Below are 23,007 nucleotides of genomic sequence, written 5' to 3'. Positions count from 1 at the left end.
TAGTAGATTTTATCAATTAGTTCATCTGAACAACTAATCAAGTAAGTATTGGATACAGGCCTAAAAACACAAAAGCCTCTGTGACTAGCAGACGATGTTCGATAGACGTACTTGCACCAACATTTTAAAATTCTACCGTATCTGTGCATCTTTCCATATGCCCGTAACGAGTTTTTGGAAGAATTGAATTGGATATACTTTCCATTGCCTGCTGAGCGATTTAAGTCAACATTTAATTACATGATATTGTTTTGAAATAAGTGGGTAGATTGGACAAGCTAGATATTATGATGATGATGTATAAAACAGTTGATTGTGTTCCCTTTTTATAAGCTTTAGAACGGATTGTTTATTTTCTTTTGGCTCTTGTTCAAATCGTGGAGGCTAGTATGGAGGAAGAAATGTAAAGCATCGTGTTCATATCCTCTTTGTGTATATTATATTTATCTTTTCTTGAGAAGCCAAATGATTGGAGCTCAGGGCCATAATGCCAGTGTAACAAAAATAAAAGGTAACCCTTTGTCTAGTGTCTTTGTCTATAGGTGGTACTGTCATTCGTCTCCGTTTTGCATTTGACAAACACAAACACGATGATTGATTGATTGCTTTTATCGATTTTTTTTTGTTAAATTTTATTTTATTTACCATTATACAATTTCACTTAATTAAAATTTTATTTGTATTATTGAAAACGACTGATATCTTGTATTTATCGTTTTTCCTTTCTTTGTGTAATCCAGTTGTGGATGTTGATAAGTGACTCATTGTTGATTGTAGTTAAAATTGTCGAGAACTGTGTTAGTGGCTCATCGTTAATTCATGTTATTTTTTGTTATTATATGTGGCCACATCACATTCGCTATAACGAGGTAATCAATTCCTCATGGATACGCCGCCTGTGCCAAAACCTCGGAGTACGTATCTGCCTCAGAATGATGTTTTGAAAGTGCCAGTACCCTTGCCACGAACTAAAGCGCCAGCGGATGGCGAAAAGATCACAGCTGCGAATGTATTACGTTCCATCAGTTCAGTTTCAAAACAAATCACAGAAGATGTTGCACAAAAAGTTAGTAGTTCGGCAAAGTCTGCCAACGATAAAATTGAAAAATCCCTATCTGACTCTTCAAGGTTTGCGAAAGACACTCTAGAAAAAACGTTGATGACTTCTAAATCCGTTAGAGATTCTGTCACAAAATCTGTAAAACAGGGTACTAAATCAGCCAGCATTAAGTTACGGCTATCAAAGAAGCTAGAAAATCCTGAAGATGACAATCAAAGATCTGTCTCAATGCCAGTTGTTGATGTAAGTCTTTTTGATAATATTCAATTTCATTCCCCTCTTTTGGAACAAAAGAAATATACTAATGAAGAGGAAGGCTTGGAGAGGCTCCCAGCACTGCAGTTGAACGCAACACATCTGGATGATCTTTCAATGTTTTCAAGTAATTCTGATTCCAACACGGATACAATCAGCAATTTTTCATATGACAGCCGGGAAAATGACCAAACAGATTCAAGTTTAACTTTAGAAAATATAACAAATTATGACAGACCAACCCCTTCAAGAACAAACAGTGTTTTGATTTTAAGATCAGCACCTGAAGTTCCAGGGAGGACAAAAAAAAGGATGAGTGATACAGAAGTCATGCGTCAAAATTCATTATATGAGAATTGGACACTGCCCCATTCCTCCCCTAACATCGAATCAGATGTGAACCCCAGGCCCAGTAAAAGTACTATTTATGAGTTTGATCCCTTGAACAACAACAATGCATTATCCAACAAAAAGTATGAAGGGATTAGTAATGAACTCATTTTGCTTGAATCCTTTTTGATTGGTGATACCTATGGCACAATTATTTCAAGTGCAGATAATGGTAGTGATGAGTATGAATTTACGGAAACAGAGTATTTTAATCCACCTGCTCCACCTGAACGTTTTGATAGCCTCTATCCTAATGACGCCTCACCAGTATCTACTCCTGAAGTGGTAACAAGCAATGAAAAGAGTGAAATTAGCCCAGAAAGAGCAAGTTGGTATGTAAGTTCTGAGACAGCATCAGTGTCCACAGAGCAGAGCAAAGTACAAAGTACAATGATGCAAAAGTTCTCAAATATATTAAAACTAGATACAGTCAGAAACCGATCAAATAAACTAATTGTAAAAAAACCTGATGTAATTGAGCGCCCCTCCATAAACAGCTTACCAGTGTCATACTTCAGTGGAGTGATGAACAAAGTGGTATCTGGTGTAGTGGAAGATTTGTTTAAGAACTCTCAGTCGCGGTATTGTGTATTGTCAGACCAAAAACTGATGTGCTATTCAGATCCAACAAACTTAGTTTTAAAGGAAGCTTACATGCTTGAAAATATCCATTCTGTACAGATGGTCTTGCCATTGTCATCAAGGTAAATGAAGTATTATTTTAAATAAATAAATTGAGCTTATATTTAAATACAATAGATTATTATTATTAAAAATGTAATTTTTGATGAAATACTCATTTTAATACAAGAAAGGGTTTTACAAATGTTTAATAATCTCCCACAAAGAAGAATACCATAAGAACATTGTTAGAGTTTTTAATTTGTATGACTTATATTCATGCAACACAGAACCTAAAAAGTTTAAAAACTGTGTTAGCTTCATTAATAAATAATTAGTATTGTACTCAAATGAGTATTGTTACGTGATTTTTATTATACACATTACTTGTCCCTCAGTTCAACAAACAACTCGTACTGCTTTGAGCTGACGGTTTCAACAGGGATTCGTAATACGCCGCGAAAAGTTCTATTCAGTTGTTCAAGTGCATCTGAAAGACGCAACTGGGCTCAAAAGCTTGCAGAGCATCTCACTAATGTCTTCCCAACCAAATATACTACAGAGTTTACAAGATGCGGATGGTGTTATCTTAAGGTATTTATATCCTCTTAGTTTATAGAAAATAATTTTATTACTTAACTAAGATAGAGTTTAGTTAAAGAGTTGAGAGAGTTTATTCCAGTCATTGAGCTTTATTGACAAAAAATCTAGATGGTACTCAAATTCAAATTTAAATTAAAAAATTCTGTATTCATGTTCATACATAAATGTTTAGATAATTATGAGGGTATGGTGATAACTTCGTTTGCCAACTTAAGCCTAAAGCTACGAGGGTTCCAAATGCCCCCTAGACCAAGAAGAGCCGACAACAAACTTAGCTGGGTAACTTTTCTGTTAGAGCAATTAAAGCTGTTTTATCATTTATGTAATCTTTAACATTATGATAGGGTTTTTCTGATATTTTATCATCAACCCAAGCAGGATGTGAATATGAATTCTGTAAGCAAACACTGGTATCTCATAACCTTCTACATTCATCTTATTCTACACTGCAACATCTCTGAATATTAATTCATGTTATAAAATTAATTTACTATTGTTACCACTAGTAAATGTCTGTCATCAGCATTTTAAATATCAGTATAACCCTACATGATAAGTTTTACATAAAAAAATATCTTGCAGTATTATAGAGGAGCGTTTATTTTCACAATATTCGTTAATCATTTACTAGTCGTAATTTTTTCCTGTTATTATATTATTGAATTACACAAAATTAGGTCTATAGATAGGTTATTGTGAATATGTTTAAGAGTTTCAGTCTAAGCTCTTTGAATTTTGATAGCACAGTGGTCACGAGCAATTGATAGTGAGTGTGGTCATTATCCTTTACAAATATGACAGTAATCTTTGGTCCTGATCTCAATAGCTATAATGAATGAAAATATCGAAACGGGTCTACAGTCAAAACAACTTTATTTTGACAACAATTTGCATTTATGAGATGATTTTACTGCCTCCACTGGTGGATGTTTGGCTCATTACGAGCCTTTCCAGCTATCAAACAGGAGGCAGTTTTCAACACAAGTGACAATTTAATTCAGATTCAGGGTCGTATATTGATGTAATAAAAAAAGTTTCTTGCGATTTATACTCTGATCAGCTTCATTATTATTGCTAACACAAGTAAATCTATATCCTAACAATATTTATGTTCGGAAAACTGGTTAAAAAAACATTGGACATTGGATGAAATAGGAGTGGGAATATGCATAAGAAAGTACTTTATACTAACGCATATTTTTACGGGCCACTACGTTGCCCTACATTTTACGTCACCCGACACTAACTTGACCCAATTAAGCAAATTGAGGAGCCTGAGATTTGATAAATATTTAAATTTAGAGTTTAGAGAAGTAATGCGGAAAGCTAATATGTATATTATTAGAGTTGACTACTTAGCAACCGATAGGAAATATACTCACGATGTTGTTAGGAGCTTTTATACCCGTTTGCCACTTCCAATTATGGTCGACTTTTATATAGGTACTCAGCTCGCTCTCGGAGCTTAAAAATTGAGGTCGATATTTCTAGAATTAAATTCTAGAATTTTAGACTTCGAAGAGAACAATTGTTCTGTGTATTAATTACAGTACTTTGGACATATTCCCATCCCCATTTTTAAATGACAGTTTAAATAACCTACCTTGACCTCCTTAAAATAAGAAATATTATAATTATTATTTTAAGACAAGAACGTCGTAATATAATCACTCTAAGCGACGGTAGCATAAGCAAGCCCGCAGGTCAATAATAAGTCCTGATCGTTCACAGTAACAACTTAAAGTTTTATAATAATCTGCACAGAGCTAGAACAGGCAGGACACAAAAAATATATCCACCGATTATTTCCACTGACCAGGGATAAAATTTACTTAGGAGGGCAAGCACAGACAGGAGACAAAAATGATATCCCCTGACAAGGGATATAATTAACGTGTCCACCTGCGAAAGCACGGTAACAAGTAATATGCTATAGATATATTTACTCCGTTTATTATTATTATTTCCATTTATGCCCCCGTGCTCTGAGAGTTGATAAAGCTGGGGCAGAAGATTAATTTTTGTCCTCTCCCCGGGGACATAATTGTCTCCTACCCATGCTAGCCGTGCAGATGCCATAGGGGAAAGGAGCAGTTTACCTACCTAATATTAAGTATATTAATGGTATGCTACTTTCATCCGCGCACCCATGCTCTCACAAGTAGAAGATAAACATTTCGTCATTTCTCCGTATAGCATTGTCTCCTGCCCAAGTATGGAAAGACTTAAATAAGGCTATCTTTTAACGAGTTATTTTTAAAAACCCATATAGCCCACATTGTAGCTGCGTTGTTAATCTAAGCCCTAAATCCCACCTATATCCTGCTTCCAGCAGTTGATAATGAACTAGCTGATGCTGATGATGATTATATTGCAAGTCCAGAAATAAATGCATCTGTCGGAATAACTATCTATATTTATCATGTCTATTTTATCACAAAACTAAACCAACTTATCGCTCGTATAAGATATTACGTTTAATATATGTACTTTGATGCGTTTGTTTTAACGCCTCTGTCTATTCAATTTGTATTTGTTTAAAAATGTCCTTACACGCTTCCTATCAATTTGTAATAGTACCCGTATACGAACGCAAAATTGAGTTCAGTTGTATGACTCATCTAGTAGAGGTACTATAACTAACCAGCTAACTACTCGTAGTTCCCAGCGCCTGACCAAAAAGGGGACTGCTAACTTCCAGTTTGATGAGTTCAAAGATTTTTTGTGAAATTATCTTCACCAAGTCAGTGCTCCTATTATAAACTGATAAAATAAAAGCATAACACCAGGTTTTCAACCGAGAAAACGAAGAAATGATTAATTGCCCACTCCGTGTTGTTGGTCTTATTATTGGAACCAGGCAGCATTATATTAAACCATTACCGGCCCGCTACAGGGCACGGGTCTTCTCCCTTAATAAGAAGGGCTTAGGCCGCAGTCTACCACGCTGGCCCAGTGCGGATTGGTGGACCCGCACGACTTCGAGAACATTATGGAGATCTCTCATGCAGGTTACCTCACGATGTTTTTCTTGACCGCTGTTGTATATTATAATTGACATTATAAACTTAAAACGCACATAACTTAGAAAAGTTAGAGGTATGTTCGAACTAATTCTTAAATTAGTACTCACTATTTTGTCCGCTTATTTTTGTATTTACGTAATGAATATTTTTGATTGATTTAACTGCTAAACAGAAACTGCGAATAAAACTACTTGCGAATAAATGCGATTGATTCATACGCTTGCCATTTCTACAAACAAGTGCTGTTAAATAAATAATTGGTATGTAGGTAAGTACCTAAGTAGTGACGCATACTGGACATACAGCATAAAGGTTTATACCTAGTTCTAGATCATTACCAAACATGTCTCGCTTTATCTGATTCATCTAACATAACTTCTGTTTGTACTATGATTTATTGCACTATTCACCCACCAAGCCCGTCTTCGATAATGCTTATAAGAAGGGGTTTGTAAATACTTGAAACCTCGCATTATCCGAGGCGAATAGTTGGAATTGTTCTAACGAAAGAAATCTTTCCCAAACTCAGTTTCATTTTTATTATATTCTACTAAAAGTTAGGCCTAGTCTAAAATCACAACTGCTGGTAAATGATGATTCTACCTAAGATGGTGACGGGCTAATCTGTATGGCAGTTAAAAAATAAAAGCCATACCCTTCTAAGCGACATCGTACTGGAACGCTTGGGTGGTACCTAGCGACAGCCGAAGCCTTACGCCAGAAAGAGATTCATACGACACTAATTATTTATTACAATGTAACATCTCAATTTGTGTTATTGGCTAAAATTAGACGTGTTATCTATTATCGCGGCTTTTGACGTAAAACATGCCCACGGGTCATTATGTGGTCGCTTTTTTTCGCGTTGTAATGTAGGCAATACTGAGTCATTATGATTAATTATGATCACCATAACAAATACACAGAAAAAAGTTCTAATGATTAAAGTAAGTGTTTTAGGATCCCTCTATAAGTAGTCGTTTCCAATAAGATTTTAAAAAGAATAGTGTCGTTGGTACCTTTATTTAAAAAGAGTTCAATGCACATTAACTTCAATATCGTGATAACATATGCTACGAATGTACCCTTAATAGTACCTAATAAAGTGTAATGCACGCACCCAGCCATCGCTCGATGCCTATAGCATCATATAATAAGCGATGTAGTACCTATTTAGGGTTCTTTTTTAACTGTAATCGAATACTGTCATCACGATGCGTCGTCAAGACGACAATGCAGCTTCGGCGCAAGACTGATCTTAGGTTTGATCCTTAGCCCTGTTTTAACACGCCAGTAATAGAGCAACGCGAATGCTCAAATTCTGTCATGAAGGATTTATTACTTATTATAACATAGCTGATATTTCTGTAGAACTTAAATTCATTTTCAGACTTTATAACACAGTCCGTGGTATAAAGTCTATTTACAAGTACGATTGTGTTACTGGCTATTGGCGATTGTTATATTTTGTCTCGCTTGATGTATACATACATTATGTTGATTTACTTGGCAAAAACGAGAATAAAAATGCAGCGTTCATTGTGAGGGCAAAATTGTTTTGAAACTCATATTGTTCTTTTTCGTCCACGGCTTTGCGCATGCGAGTGTTCGTGCGATTTTATTTAACTTATTGTTCGACAAAGCGAATGATTTGTTCCAATATGTACAATTTTCAAGTTAGGAATTCGATTGGGCATTACTAAAAACTGTATGATTAGAAATATGAAAGGGCTATTACAGGGCTATGATAGTCATTAGAAGTGCCTAATCTTAAATGTGTTTGTTACCATTAAATTCTATTTTGCGGTGGAACGTTTTCTGTTTAGAGAGTTTCTTTAAAACAGATACCTAATGAACTACACATTTACTTAGTCAGTCTTTCAGTTAAATGCTCAGTTAGCGGCGATATACCTATAGCGCATTTTACCCTATACTATATACGCTAAATGAAGATGCAATCTAAGATGGCGCGCTAATGGCGACGAGGTTTGACAAAATTATTATAATTGTGTATTCTACACATAAAGCTGCTGGAAATCCATTTGTAGTAAAAAAAAAAAACGCACAAACTTTCAGCCACTACAAATTACGACATAAAAAAGACTTATTTAGGAGTTGGACCGCGTCGGCATTCGCCGTTTATTAATTAAATTTTATTTTATAATTCCTTTAAAAAAAATTATACTGCTACTAATACAAGTTATACGACTACTAATACATAAACTAGTATACAACGTGTAACAGAATTTCGAAATATTAAAGAATGCATTTTCAGTTAATCTTAACAATGCTTATAAAAGATAGGTGTCATGTATCCCTACCTCGTTAACCATCGCTTACGGGATAGCGACAAGTAAGTGATTGAAAATTAAACGATAAGAATGTTAAGCAACTAGTATGTAGAATATTATCGTAATTTGCTATAAAGTATAGTTTACCTGTGATTAATATGTTTCAATCATTTATATATTTTTTACATTCTTAACCATGTTACTACCATAAAGATACCTATATATGACTATAATCATATACCTTTATACTTATTACTTATAGTAGTTTTTTATGCACCAATACCAAAATTTCAGAGCCTTCCATCCGTTCTATTTTAGTTGTAGAGTCACAACACACAGACAGACAGTTTCAAAAGTGCTTATATTAGGCCTACTTGAAATAAATGTATTTTGAATTTAGTTTTAAATGTATTCACTGAAGACAATCGAGACATTTTCAACCTAACGTTTACTAATTCGATCGCGTAAAAGTTAACTACGATTTACATGGTATCGAAGGAGCGGCATCTAGTAATAATACTGGGAACCGGTATTGTCACTAGATGGTGCTCTTTCCATCCCATATAAATTGTAGTAAACTTCCACGGGATCGAATAAGTGAACGTAGAAAGTCTCACGCCTAGGAACTCAGTAAAACAAAGGAATTTCGTTTTAGTCGAATTCCGTTTTCATAATTTCTTATACCCGCTGGACCTCAGAATAACTGTACAAACAGGCAAATTGTGGAGTTTCTATTCAATTTTATTCAACAGGAAGGAGTGAGCGGGGCATGGCGTGGCGCGTGGATCATGTTGATCCGCCGCGTCCTCGTCTACTACGCTGGCGACGAAGTGTGCACTGTTGATCTGAGGAAAACACGATGCGTAGGTGAGTCATCGTCATGAGCTTATTAGCACTGCATCAAGAAGAGATAATGTAGTTCGAAGACTTTGATATCGTGGTAAATGCAGATACATTATAGTCATAGTGAATAGGCTTTTTCTAGACAAGCGTGCTCCAACCTAGACCTCATCATTGCTTTCTAACGGGCATGATTGTCGTCAAACGCTGGCCTATCGTTAATAATAAAAAAAAAAATATGCCTACATAGCATCGCGTCAGTGTGCAGAGGCTACGCAGATCCCTTACTAATTTACCTTCCGCTCCCTGCACTACCCCGCTCCACCCCGCAATTATCACGTCTCGGAGGCTTCTTTGGACCTCAGTGTACACCTTTACTCTGTGCTCTTAGTGTTCCACAGAGGGGCACAGGTCTGGAGCTGGTCTAATTTTTTCACGACCAGTGCAGGTTTATATATTATTAGGAAGTCTCGCTTCACTTATGCCCGTTTTCACCTTGCCACAAGGTGTGGGTTTTTGTTTTTGTATTCACATATATTTTACATATTTTTTTAAATCTGTCTAGACAAGATCCGCAGAATCGGTGTCGTAACTTTAGACGGCGCCTGACGTCGTTAGACATCACACAAGAGTTCGTGAAACGTTTTTTTGCCTCTAGGAATAACCTAGGCAGACAACGGGCATTTATTCAATTAAATGTTCATACCTTCAACCTGAAAACAAAAAAATATTTCTATCAAGTCTCTTTGAAAATGTGATTGAATTCTGTATCAACCGCAGTTATCGCTACTGAAACATTTTTCTTTGTTCCACTACTAGTTAGCCCTTGATTGCAATCTCACCTACTGGTAAGTGAAGACGCAGTCTAGGGTGGTATCGAGCTAACCTGTTAGTGGTATGGCATTAATATTAAACCTACATCACTTCGTACCGGAACAATAAATCGCTTTGCTTTGGGACGTCTTTGTCGGTAGAATGGTAACTACCTACAGTTGAAGACTCCCACATGACCCAACATCGGAGAAAATTCAATAATTATAAATTGCCCCTGCTGGGGATCCCCCACTTAAAACCACGGCGATCAACACTGCCAGGGAGGTCGACAAACATGTGACATATGAACCCCATGAACCCCACCGACAAACTTCCGTGCGGTTTACAGCTAGTTCGAAAGAAATACGCGGCCTACTTCACGTGCGTCATTGCAATTTATTGCTCCCAATAAAATTCTGAGAAAATCTACAATTCGTACAAAAACACAATTTTATATTCATTGTTATATTCGCTTGTTCCCTTATAGAATTGTAGATCGTGTTACGGAGCCAGACGAATAAATGAATTTAAAATAGACGAATATTTTTTTATCGTTTTAACAATTTCTGTATTTTTTGTGGCGGGTTTATTTTCCACAATCAGAAAATGGTAGACTGGGTAAGTATGTACAAGTTTTGACTTTATTTAACTAGAAGTTAGCCCTTCACTGCAATCTCGCCTGTCGGTAAGTGATAATGCTGTCTTAGATCTACCATCTGCGGATGAACCTGTTTTTTTAAATTTTGTTTTCTCACATTTTTATACAAAAGGTGCTTATTTTTTTTTACACTTTTAATTTTTGAGAAAGAACAGCCCTGCTTCTACGTTTTGCGTAGCATCGTCTAGGCTGCTACTAAACACATTAGTCAACTGAAACTATAAACGAAAATAAAGAATATTTTAAATTTTCTTTGGTTATAGGATATAGGGATTTCTTTTGTGATTAAAAGGTTGAGAAAAATAGATCCTTGATGCGTATTATATATCATGCTAAAATTTCAGCTCGATCGGTGCAGAACTTTTTGAGTTTTTGAAGCGTACACAAACCAACATAACATTTATATATTTATATATATATATAAATTATATATATATATATATATATATATATATATATAATAATAATTGGAATCTCGGATTCGGCTCCAACGATTTTCATGAAATTTAGTACACAGGGGGTTTCGAAGGCGATAAATCGACCTAGCTAGGATTCATTTTTAGAAAATGTCATTTTATTTGTGTTTTCCGGTAATAACCGATTTGGTGCAACGAACTTGCACGGGTCAGCTAGTACTTATAATATACAGATAAACACCCAGACACTGAATAACATTCATGTTCATCACACAAACATTTTCCAGTTGTGAGAATCGAACCCATAACCTAGGACACAGAGAATAGGGTCACTACCCACTGCGCCAATCGGCCGAAAAGTGATGATGTGGGCAAAAGCTTTTAATGTAAGGTTAGTCTTGTTGGGGGCTTCGGCCGTGGCTAGTTACAGCCCAACCGACAAAGACATACCGCTAAGCTATGTAGCGTTAGGGTTCGATGTCGCGAAGAAATCAATTAGAGGTATGGGCTTAACGAAACTGTCTCCCCACGAACAGGCCAGCCCGTTACCATATTTTAATGTGATTGCAGTCAAGGGTAAACTTGTAGTGGAAAAAAAAAATAAGAATAGAGAACGCATACGGTGGTACAGGCGGATCGTAACGCATTATACTGCAACAATACTACTTTTATAATTATGACGCTACGCCCCAGTGCACCGTGTGGTGTGCGATGGTCCATACAAAAAAATCTACACCTAGGTACAGGTGTACATCTACGTGCAGGGCTACCACAGGCAGTAGACAAAAAATATACACTCCGATTCAATAACTTGTCTTCCAGCTAAAGCACGGGAACATGGAATATGAGAAGTTTATCCCCATAATTACATATAATTACATATTTGGATATTATTTCCACTAGTGCACCAATGCTCTGAGAGTTGATAAAGCTGTGCGAGAAGATCAATTTTTATCCTTTCCCCGGTGAGATAGTTGTCTCCTACCCATGCTAGCCTACTGGTAGAAAATAAAGTAGTTTATACATCCTCTCGTTATGTTCGCGACTTTGATTACAAAACTTTGTATCGATGCATAAAACTGTAGGTACTAACTTACTGATAGACTGACTTACTAAAAAACTGACTGTCTGACAAACTGACTGATAGACAACGCAAAGATCTAGACATTTGAAATACATACAATGTATTCTTTATAGGGCATAGCGTAGCACTAAGGGTATTTAGGGGTGTATTATGGGGTGGGAACCCATAATTCACTGTTGGGTTCTAGAGTTATCTTGCAACTGAATGCGCATCTTTTAAGTCCCACCACGTGGACAAGGAAATAGTTAAAGAGCTTGATATGATGCACATTATAGTGCACATTTTATTTTTATAAGATTATATTTATACATAGTATTCCACTAATACACCGAAATTGAAATGTACCTACCTACCTAAATGTACCTACTGTAGACCTCGGGTACCCTCGGGGTATGAAACTGATCCTATGGCAACATGTAGTGGAATTTTTCATGTACTGTCAAGACCTTAAACGTGAAGATATACGCGTAGTATTCTGAGGACACGGCTCGGAGAGTGACACAGATCCTATGGTTTGAAATGTCATGACCGTAAACCGCTGATAACTGTCAATCAATTTTTTCCCGCGGAAGCATATAGAGCTATTAAATCTAAACACATAATATCATAGTAGGGTTTCACAATTGCCTACATCCGTTCGGAACCTAGCATGCAATGTAAACTAGCGTGTGCATTCAGCGTTCATAATTACGTGACGGTTATTTTTATAATGTGCAGACACTACTTTGATAGCGCAGGCTACTGTAGGCGAAGCTTATAATTTTATTTACGCTTTATATGATACACAGCCATATTTTTTTAAATATGCTGGCTTGATCCTTTGATGTAATTTTTTTCCAAACAGACTTCCATTCGCAATTCTATACAATACACCTAAACCAACCACGTCACATCAACTGTCCGCACTAGTTCTTCGTTTGCTCAACTCCTAAGGGTCGTAGAGTGAAGCTACATACACTAAAGCAGTTCCCAAAAATTGGACTGTGAAATCCAACTAAAGCTTTTCCAAGTAGGGCTAGTCTCCACTAATAGTTGCAGCGGTAATCGCGTTCTTACAAACAAACTAACTCTTCAGCTTTATTATTATGGTGTATTTATTGTCTTTTTAATAATTTTGCGTACCTACTCGGAGTTAGAAAACTGAAGGAGCAACTCCCGTGCCTCGGAGAGCAAGTCAAGACTCCGGTCCTAGTTATTATCACTTGTGATAATAGTTTTTCAGCCCACCGTCCCTCTTTTGAGCAGCGTAGTGGGTCTTTAATATTCTGTGGATGATGATGATGAAACTTACACCTACAGTTACAATAAATTGCCTAATTGTAGGTACTGATCATAATGCGACCTGCCTATTTATTGGGTGACGAATGACTCACGCTGTTATGGATATCCTCCGATACAGTCATCTTTTTTCATAAAGAACAAACTCTTTTCATAGGATCTTATTTGTGCTTGATTAGTTGGTAATCTAAATGATTACGTAACCTTTGCTAAGTCATTAGTTAAGATTATTGCAAAATTGAAATTGATAGTTTTACTATAAATAACGTTAGCAAAGTTATTTATAATAAAGCTTTAAATAACTTTATCAGTCAACAATATCACTATCAGTGGGTTTTATTCCCATTTAGTTATGTACCTAACTTCGTATTGAATACAACACTCGTATTGAAATGGGCATCCATTCTAAAAGTAGATCAGCGATATCGCAATAGCAAATAGCTATTGTAATCATGAGTCGGTTACGCTTTTTTTACTTACGATCTAATATCGCGTCGATTGACTTATTTTTCTTTTTTTCATCTCTTAAAAATTACTATATTATTTTCAAACTCAATGGACTTTTAGCCAATTTTACCAAAATTTTAACAATAAGTTACGTATATTTCTTTTTATTAATTTTTAACATAGATTATTTTTAAGGTAATTTTAAATAAATAAATATAGAAAGATTTTTTTAAATTATACAACCACATTTAATTTTCGTCTATTTTTAAAATATATTTTACTCTAAAAAAAATGAACTAATTATTTACGTTATAAGACAGGTTTCTAAGATTCGACTGCAAGTATGTTTTTCGTTGACAGTGACACAAGCGGCGGATGCCGAGACGAAGCAGCTGTGTCCATCGGACGGCAGTGCCAACCTTATTCTGGACTGTCCTCATGCCACTCTCTACCTACGCTTCCCACATGAGAGAGATCTTAAGGTACACTTTGCTGTGTTTTGCTGTAATAACCAACTGCTCTCCGATCAATAATGCACAATGCACATGATAGTTTCATATAAAATCTAGCAGGTTCGTAGATTGTGTTTGACATTGGTAGGTGTAATGATATTTGTAACAAAATTAAGTTATTTCGTCACTTTTATTTTTGGTTTTTCTTTAGCAAGCTTACAGAAAATAGAACTTATTTTCTAATACATAAAAATTATGTTTTTAGAATACAAGTGAGTTTTAAGATTTAACAGATTCAAAGATTTATTTTCCGACCATTAGAAACAAATATAATTGTATGCAAAACGAGACTTAAAATTGCTTAATTTATGTAATGGACACTGTGCGACAGTCTCAAAGTACCGCACAAAAAATACCTTTTAAAATCTCAAATATCAAAACTAATTTGTCTTCAGAATTTCAAGGTTGGCAATTATACTAAGCTGACAATCTCTAATCAGCAGATGTGATATATCATGTAAACACTATTTTCATAACTTGTTACTGTTGAAGTAAAAAAGGATAACTCAACCATTTTTCTTCTACTTTACATTAAAAGTAATGAAAAGTTCGTTTACATTATAATACAGCTGGCTTACTACCATCGATTAAAGCAGTATTATTTTAATATTGTCGACGCTCATGCTTAACAGTTATTGTCTACTCCAGTTATTCTCGAACTCCTCATTGTTGATATGGATGTCAATGTAATAACTATAATTTTTAATATTAATGCTTTTGTAGCGAAAAGTGGTGAAGAAAAATGTAGTATACTAATATTATGTCGTTATTACTTGTAGGGTTGGAAATACATGGTGAAACTCGCCGCTCACAACAATGGCGCATATATACATCATCAGCAACTCACAAAAGACAATATTCCAGTCATTGTCGACAAGAGTCTTAGCTTCATTTATGCTCACGGTATGTATAGTTTTTTGATGAAATGTCTTCGAATTTTAAAATGAAGGAAAACGCATGGTTGTGCACCGTGCAGAAAAAATTCGAAAATACTATTTACAAGAACCGCTATACTCAATTCCTATAGAGGTTTGTGAGTTTTTTCTACGTTCTGAATCACAAATCAAAATTGCTTTTTCTTTTATTTTTCTTATCGTTTCGTAAAGATAGACACCTTTTTTAATTGTTACCATTAACCAATAAATAAATATACCATTACGAAAGTGATGTTCGCAGGTACCTAAAAGGGTGTTCTTCTTAAACCTTTTTCTTTTATCATCACAGGCATTGAATATTACTGCAATCCCTAAATGTTTAGCCCGCTACCATTATAAAAACTGCATCATCACAACTACCTGGTTGCATTGCAGATCAAGGCTTACCCGTAGTGGAATAAAAAAAACTAGATTTCGGGTGTTACAAAGTTCGATATTTAAACACCCACATGTTTACAGGTAGTTTATCCGAAGGGATATACCGAAGAGCTGGTAGTTCGGTGGTGTTGTCAGAGCTTTTGGCGCGTTTCCGTCGGGACTCGTGGTCGGTTCAGCTCACGCCGGGACAGCATTCTGAGCATGATGTCGCCGGAGTACTGAAGAGGTTCTTCCGAGATCTGCCCGAACCTCTGGTGCCTCAGGAGAATCACAACACACTAGTTGACGTACTAGGTAAATACCAATTTAAACTAGTAAAACCCTCCCCGTGTCAGTCTGCGTAATAGATTGGCAGTTCTTGGTAGTGAACTGACGTCTGAATTCGTAGTTAATTCAGCCCAGACAAAGATGGCATTTGGAGCACGAAGTCGCCAGAGTACTGAAGAGATTCTTCTGAGATCTGCCCGATCTGCCACTCTTGTTGACGTGGAAGGGAAGAATCATATTAATCTACCCAAATCCTCCTAGCTGCGTTAATCTGCGTTGTAGATTTGCCGTTCGTGGTAGTCAACTGACGTCGGTGCTTAAAGTGTGTTTCCGTTTGGATTCGTAGTTGCTTCAGTCCACACCAAGATAGCATTCGGAGCACGATCTCGAATTAGTACTGAAGAGGTTCTTTAGAGATCTGCCAGAACATACTTATTGACGTGCTGGGTTGTAATCATATTAAACTACTAAAATACATACCTTGCCTGCGTTAGTCTTTACAAGTTGCAGTTGTTGGTAGTTAACTGACATTGTCTACTTCGACTTTGGGACTCCGGATTACTTCAGCTGAGGCCAAGAAAAACATTCGAGGTGATTATGATCTACCTGGATTACTGAAGATATTCTTTTGACGTACGTCAGGAAGATAAGCATTTGCTGGCATGCTAGATAATAATGTTTTTTTCTAAAGTTATATTTGACAGACCTAGCTGATATATTCAATATATACAGAGAAATTCAAGGAACACATCTTCTACAAAGTACCGACCTGTGCCCTAGGGAGAGGTGTTAAACCTCACGGACTTTATCTAAACCGGCAACTAGGCCCTTCAGCATCACAGCAATAGAGCACCATTGCTGTGATGCTGAAGGGCCTGGTTGGTGGTAATACCACAAATCATTGTGATAGTACTTCCCCAGACGAGCTCTGTCACTTAAAAACGATTGATGTTTTCGTTTGGAACTACTCAAAACATCTAGTGATTAAAACCTGTAACTGCCCAGCATTGAATTGCATAGTATCAGCTGGATATTTTTAATAGGAGAGGCAGAATTTGGCCAATATTTTTTTGGAGAGGCCAAATGGCATGGTTTGCCTATAATCACTACGCTGGGTTGATGATCGTTGTCTCGTACCGCAGCCTCGGGAAGAGAAAGAGTGTAGACAAAGTGTACTCTGATTTGACCTCACCACACGTTGCTAGGTATTTGGTGATAGTAAAACCGGCCTTTATTATGTAGTATTCTTCGGTTCTGTATCACAGATATCACTGATCCGAACGCACGTCACGCGGCATACCGAAGCGTGATGATGTCACTTCCGCTGGTGGCGCACAAGACTGCGCGGAAACTGTTTGCGCACCTTCACTTCCTGCAAACAATGTCGCACGCCAACAAGATGAACGCTGAAAACCTTGCCTCTGTATGGGCACCCACCATCATGCCTACCGCCGTAGTAAGTATATTAGTAGTATCTCTCTCGCACGGTATCATTAGTGCTTATAAAGCGCCATATTGAAACGATGAGTATGAAGGAACGACTCAGATGGCATCGGCTGTACTAATGACAGTAGGCCTTGATTTAGTGGTTAAATGTTTGTTTCCGGCTTTTTGGTTCCTCCAGAATGTTAGGTGGTGTTAAATTCCCCTTAGTATTAGACTTTTATAACTCTTTGGTCCATAATACAATTTATGGCTAACACGAAATAGTACTTTACAGGCTTTAGAGGTACAATATATATTGTCTCTGAGACTTATCTATGTAACCGGCAACCTAATTGTTTTTGAGTAAACCACTGCCATAGTTTTAACAGAGCGTAGGTACTATGCGCGTTTCCATCTTTCATCTTCAATAGGGTTGTCATAAGTAAACACTGAGAATGTTTTGAATTCGTTTGAATGGAAAAATAAATATGCTTCTTGGAATTTAATATTTTTACATGGTTAGTCCTTATTAAGTAAACTTATACATCCTTGAACATTATTTCGTCATTCGTTTACACTATATATATTTTAATATCTTGAAAAACAAGTTTGATACCCAAGGTTAGAAAATTAAAACAACTCAAAAATTTATAAATTCTACATTCTCGTAGGCCTGTCACAAGGACTTATAAAGCATTTAGCTTACATTTCAGTGTCTTAAATTGTGGAATTTTGCGCTCTTGAACTGCTTGCAACTTTTTGGTCGCTACCTTTTAACTTCGACTGGTTGGATGTAATCTGTCCAGCTGGTTAAGAAGTTACAATCGGTGCATTGTTAAAATCATAGTCAGAATGTAGATAAAACTTTTGTTTTGTTACTTCTTGAATACGCAAGCCCTTTGACCTTTTGTAGACGAAAAAAGAAGTTCTGATGGAATGTAAATCTTATAAGTTAGTCCGCTTTCTTCTAATAAACCATTGGACCGAATTTTGGATTGCATTCTCGGTATATAATTTTTATTCTGTTTGTAGACTAGTCAAACGCTGCAAACAGCTTGGTCGATCAAGGAGCACCAAGTAGTTCGGGATCTTATCCTTAACTACGAGGCTGTTTGGGAGCCGACCGAGGCGGAACTACGTCGGGAAGCCGCTATAAGGCGAGTTCTGGTTCGCGTACTGAGCAACACCGCAACTATGGCGCCTAAAGCCGCAGGCGATCTACGAGCCTGGATATATGTACACGATAGAAACACGTGCTTCCAAGTATCTGTAAGTATAACAACATGGTAACATAATCGTATTTAATGTCTTTTTTTTTGTGTGTCAAATATTTGCGCCTGAATAATAAGGTTTTTGTTCATTGCTTCTTTCGAGAAGATTCCGGTATCGGAGTGACACGTGCTTTTCGTTCACGTAGCTTATTTATACTAATGTTATCAATGCGAAAGTTTGGATGTTTGTTAGTCAATAAATCCAGAATGCCTTAAAGAATCTACATTAAATTTAGCACAAAAATATTACAGCCTGGAAAATCACATGGGCTACTTTAATACTACTTCGGTTTGGACGTTAAAACATAAGAGTATGTAACATTATTTTAAATCTGGCGGACGGGACAAAGTCTCGACTTTTTAATAAAGCTATGAAAATAAAAGGTCTGCTTAGAAGAATAAGGAAAACTTGCTGTTAAAAGAGTATGTTTTATAATTAATTGTATTATATTCTTTATTAGCTGACACCGAACAAAACAAGCTCGGACGTCTGCATTGAACTCTGCGAAAAAGCAAACCTTGAGTCCCATTTACTAATGCTCGAGGAAGTAATATGCGATGGTTCTATGCGCCGCGCAGTCCACATAGACGAGATCGTCTTGGATGTTGTCCTACGCTGGGGATACTGGGACGAAAAGGATAGGAAGGATAACTATTTAGTTGTCAAGGAAAATAAAATACTCCACGATCTAGAGGCGCTCCGATCAACAACCTCAGCTTGTAGTGAGCTTCGGATAGCGAATGAAACTACGAAGGCCTTCAAGCTACATATGTTCGAATTCAAGCAAGGGAAGTTGTGCTACTACAAGGATAAGCAGGTGGGTAACCGATCCATTCTGATTCGTTTATGTTAGTAGTTTATCATCAGTAAGGTGAATCTTTAGAATCCCTTCCGTTGTCAGAGGTTCTTACACCCTTAAAAAAAAAATCCCAAATTGCCCCTGTCAGGAATCGAACCTTGGACCTCCAACTTAAAGCCACAGCGCTCACCTGGGAGGGCGTCAAAATACTGCAAAATTATTGAATTCCACTAAACGCTAAAAACCTCCAAGCGTTCCATAATATTTTTGGGCATATATTCTTATCATGACTTAATTTATGATGTAATAGATTAGAGTTCTTATAGATTTCAAATGAAGACAAAAGAGCAACATTCGTTTATGAAAAATAAAGCTAAGACTTAGGACCTAGGGATTTACGCCCGTATTCACAAAAATTACTTAATAGGAACAATGCTATGATAAGTGACTATCACGGGTAGGAGACAAAAATTATATACCCCGAGTATATTACCTGACAAGGGACAAATTAACGTGTCTACCTAAAGCACGGAAACATGGAAAAGGAGAAGTTTACCCCCGATTATTATTAAACATATATCATATGGATATTTCCGCTTGTGCACCGGTGCTCTTAAGTTGATAAAGCTGTTAAAGAAGATACATTTGTATCCTTTCCCCGAGGATATAATTGTCTCCTGCCTATGCTAGCCGTGCAGTAGTGGGCTTAGTGCCAAGTAACCACAAGTGTGGTATGGAAAGAGCGCCATCTAGTTTCAAAACTTGGCAACCGTACTGTCACTAGCGTTCGTTCATTCATAAATAGTACTAGATAGCGCTCATTTGATACCATATAAATGGTAGTTGCCATTCACGCGAGCGAATAAGTAAATTTCAGTAAAAAATCTCTCACTTGGTCCTCCGTTGTAGGTAATTGGTGAAGGTTAAAATTAGTGTAACATTATAATTCTTCTTTAAGCGTGTTTTTCACATGACGCCTGCTAATCGGCTGGACCGATTTGAATGATAACTTTGTATGCATAATTCTAATGGGTCCCTAAATGGTTTCACAGGAACACAAGACATGCTAAAGCTTTAAACAACTGCTTTTTTATTTCAGGGATCCCACAAAATAGAAGAATGGGATATAAAAAACATACTATGGTATATCGGACACGAACCGAAGCGGAATCCGCAGTCGCAATGGACAATCACTTTTATACCCAAAAATGATAAACCTAAAAGGTAAAGCATCGTGTCAAGTGACACTTCAAATCTTACTATATCCGTCATTGAGGAGCATTAGTTATTCACGCTATTTTATTTATTTATCCATTTTCTATATAGGCAGCTAAGCGCAAAATGTAAGAAACTTAAAATACTATAGAAAAATTTAAAAGAAAATAAGTTAACAATTCCAAAGTTACTTTCATTCATTCCTATCAATTGATGATTAGTTTCAATTAGTTTAGAAGATCATTCATAATATTGAACTAATTGAATTTATTCATATCAATTTAAAATAGTAATAATAAATTTATAATACTAAGTCCTAAGACGACATCTCCGAAAAATGTCGACCAAACGATGCGCGGCGTCGGAATAAAGCGTGTATTTTCAAAAATCTGTATGGTGTGGCTCATCATCAATAGCCCACAAGCGTCCACTGCTAAACATAGGCCTTAAGGCGCCACCACACACGGTCTTCCGCCTTTCTCATCCAGCCACTGTGGTGTGGCTATTCTTATAATAATAATAAACGGAGCGGATGGACCATCTTTTTGTATGTGGAAAATCATCGCAACACTTCGCAGGGCATGCGAAGGTACATCATCCTAAAAAGGGCCGCTTTGTGTCCATCGACCTGAGATGCTTTCATCTCATATTACGCCTATTGTGCCAGTTTATTACACTGGCAACTATGCTCTTCAGACCGGAAAACAGCATTAAGCTTGGCGATAAAATAAATTGAATTAAATTAAAAAAAAAAAAAAAAATTAAAAGTTCTACTACCACTAAAAAATGAAATTATATTTTAAGAAATTAGTGCATAACTATAGAAGGAATTTCAAGTTTCACCGTGCAGATTTGCCTGGTGTTCGTGGATTTTAGCAATTAAAGCTAAATGTTCGATGTATTTTATGGAATTTCATAATGATTCTATCCAATATTTCAAATGATTGATTCTAATCGATAGATTATTTGTTACAGAAGCAAAGATCGGCCCTGGTTCGGCTGCACGATAGCAGGTGCAGTGAAGACAGACCAGTTGCTATGGATGTCGGCCATGACATTCGCAGAACACGCGGAAATACTGCCAACGCCTCGGCTTATCATCACTTAGATTCTTTACAAGCTACTCAATTACATCAGTGAAGGTCAGCAGAATATCGTATTCAAGGCCAAATAAAAAATCATCCAAAACTTCTCAGTCACACTCCCAGTACAACTTTTTAACCTCGTAACATTACGTCTTCCAGCTACTTCCTACAATCATGGAAGAAATCGCTGTGATGCTCTAGTATGTTTATATCTAACTACTTTTTTCTTTTGTGTTCAATAAAAGTGTTTTCATTCATTCATTCATTCATTCGTTATATCTAGCAGCGGTACTTTATTTGTGGTTAAGTGTTAAGACTGCATTCGGCAACGGACCTCAGAGGCTTTACATGCCTTATTCCTGTTTTCACTAAACCTAGCAATCGCCTAAATCGAATACCAAATGATTAAGGGCGATGTCTATTGAAAAACCTTTCTTAATTTCACCTACCTACTCTTAGGTGATAACTATTTGTGAACGGCTTATGTATGCCTAGGAATCTTCTTACATTAGGCGTTACTTATTAAGCATTGCGTTGATCGTCGTTAGTGAAAACGGGTATTAGTCGTCCAACTTACGCAGAACACTAAATACTATTAAGTACAATATAATACTTTTGATGAATTTATAAGTAACAATGGAGATTCGGCAGTTTTACTTTAAGAAACATTAAGGAATAAATGGAACGTGTAAGCTTGATCGGGAATACCCTGTAACTTGTTTCAGCGAATTTAAATTGGTCGATATCAAACGCTCTAGCTGTATACTTGCCGTACGGAATTCCCCGTTATCTTTATTGGTTGACAGCTAATGCACTGACCGCCCACAGAAATCCCATGAATTTGATGTATAGACTAAGGCATCGATCAATGAAATTGGGGCCCTAAAGCTAGATTAGGAAAGGTAATGGTAAAACAAGTGGGATTCAAACTATTTGGATATGCGTTGAATTATTTAGGCTTCTATATATTCATTTTATTATGGTTGACCCATATTTTCCGTATTAAAATAATGAAATAATGTGGCTTGCTGTTGCTTTATATACATGTGTATATTTTATTTTTATTTGAATGTTGTGAAACATGGAAACTTTTGTAGAATGTTTTATTAAAATAAAAAATATTTTCTTTGTATTTAGAGCACTTTTAGGTTAATTGAAGAAGTGCAAATTAGTTTTATGAGTCAGCAAGCACAAGTTTTCATTTTTTTTTTAACAAAACATATTTTAAAAAGTAATAAGAGTGTTAATAATAATTGAGTGCGTAACTTTTCTGTACGAATTGTAAAGTGTTTAGACTATATTAATGAAAGATAATTTTTACCCGACGCATTTGTAGA

The 23,007-nt window shown here is 36.4% G+C and overlaps 1 protein-coding gene across 1 annotated transcript; it reads left to right on the top strand.

The window, feature by feature from the left end:
* The first annotated feature begins 674 nt into the window (after window positions 1-674).
* LOC120636505 (arf-GAP with Rho-GAP domain, ANK repeat and PH domain-containing protein 2) lies at window positions 675-22,681 on the top strand. Its single transcript, XM_039908013.1, has 11 exons — window positions 675-2,409; window positions 2,725-2,920; window positions 8,999-9,113; window positions 14,143-14,264; window positions 15,074-15,197; window positions 15,689-15,901; window positions 17,140-17,330; window positions 18,332-18,568; window positions 19,032-19,388; window positions 20,470-20,594; window positions 21,561-22,681. Exons 1-11 carry the CDS (start codon window positions 884-886, stop codon window positions 21,691-21,693), a joined length of 3,339 nt encoding a protein of 1,112 aa, XP_039763947.1. The 5' UTR covers window positions 675-883; the 3' UTR covers window positions 21,694-22,681.
* The last annotated feature ends 326 nt before the right edge of the window (window positions 22,682-23,007 follow it).

Source organism: Pararge aegeria, chromosome Z, assembly GCF_905163445.1.
Source record: "Pararge aegeria chromosome Z, ilParAegt1.1, whole genome shotgun sequence".
In the NCBI taxonomy this organism is placed as follows: domain Eukaryota; kingdom Metazoa; phylum Arthropoda; class Insecta; order Lepidoptera; family Nymphalidae; genus Pararge; species Pararge aegeria.
The sequence above is the reverse complement of the archived record's forward strand: the minus strand, read 5'-3'. Positions and strand labels throughout refer to the sequence as shown.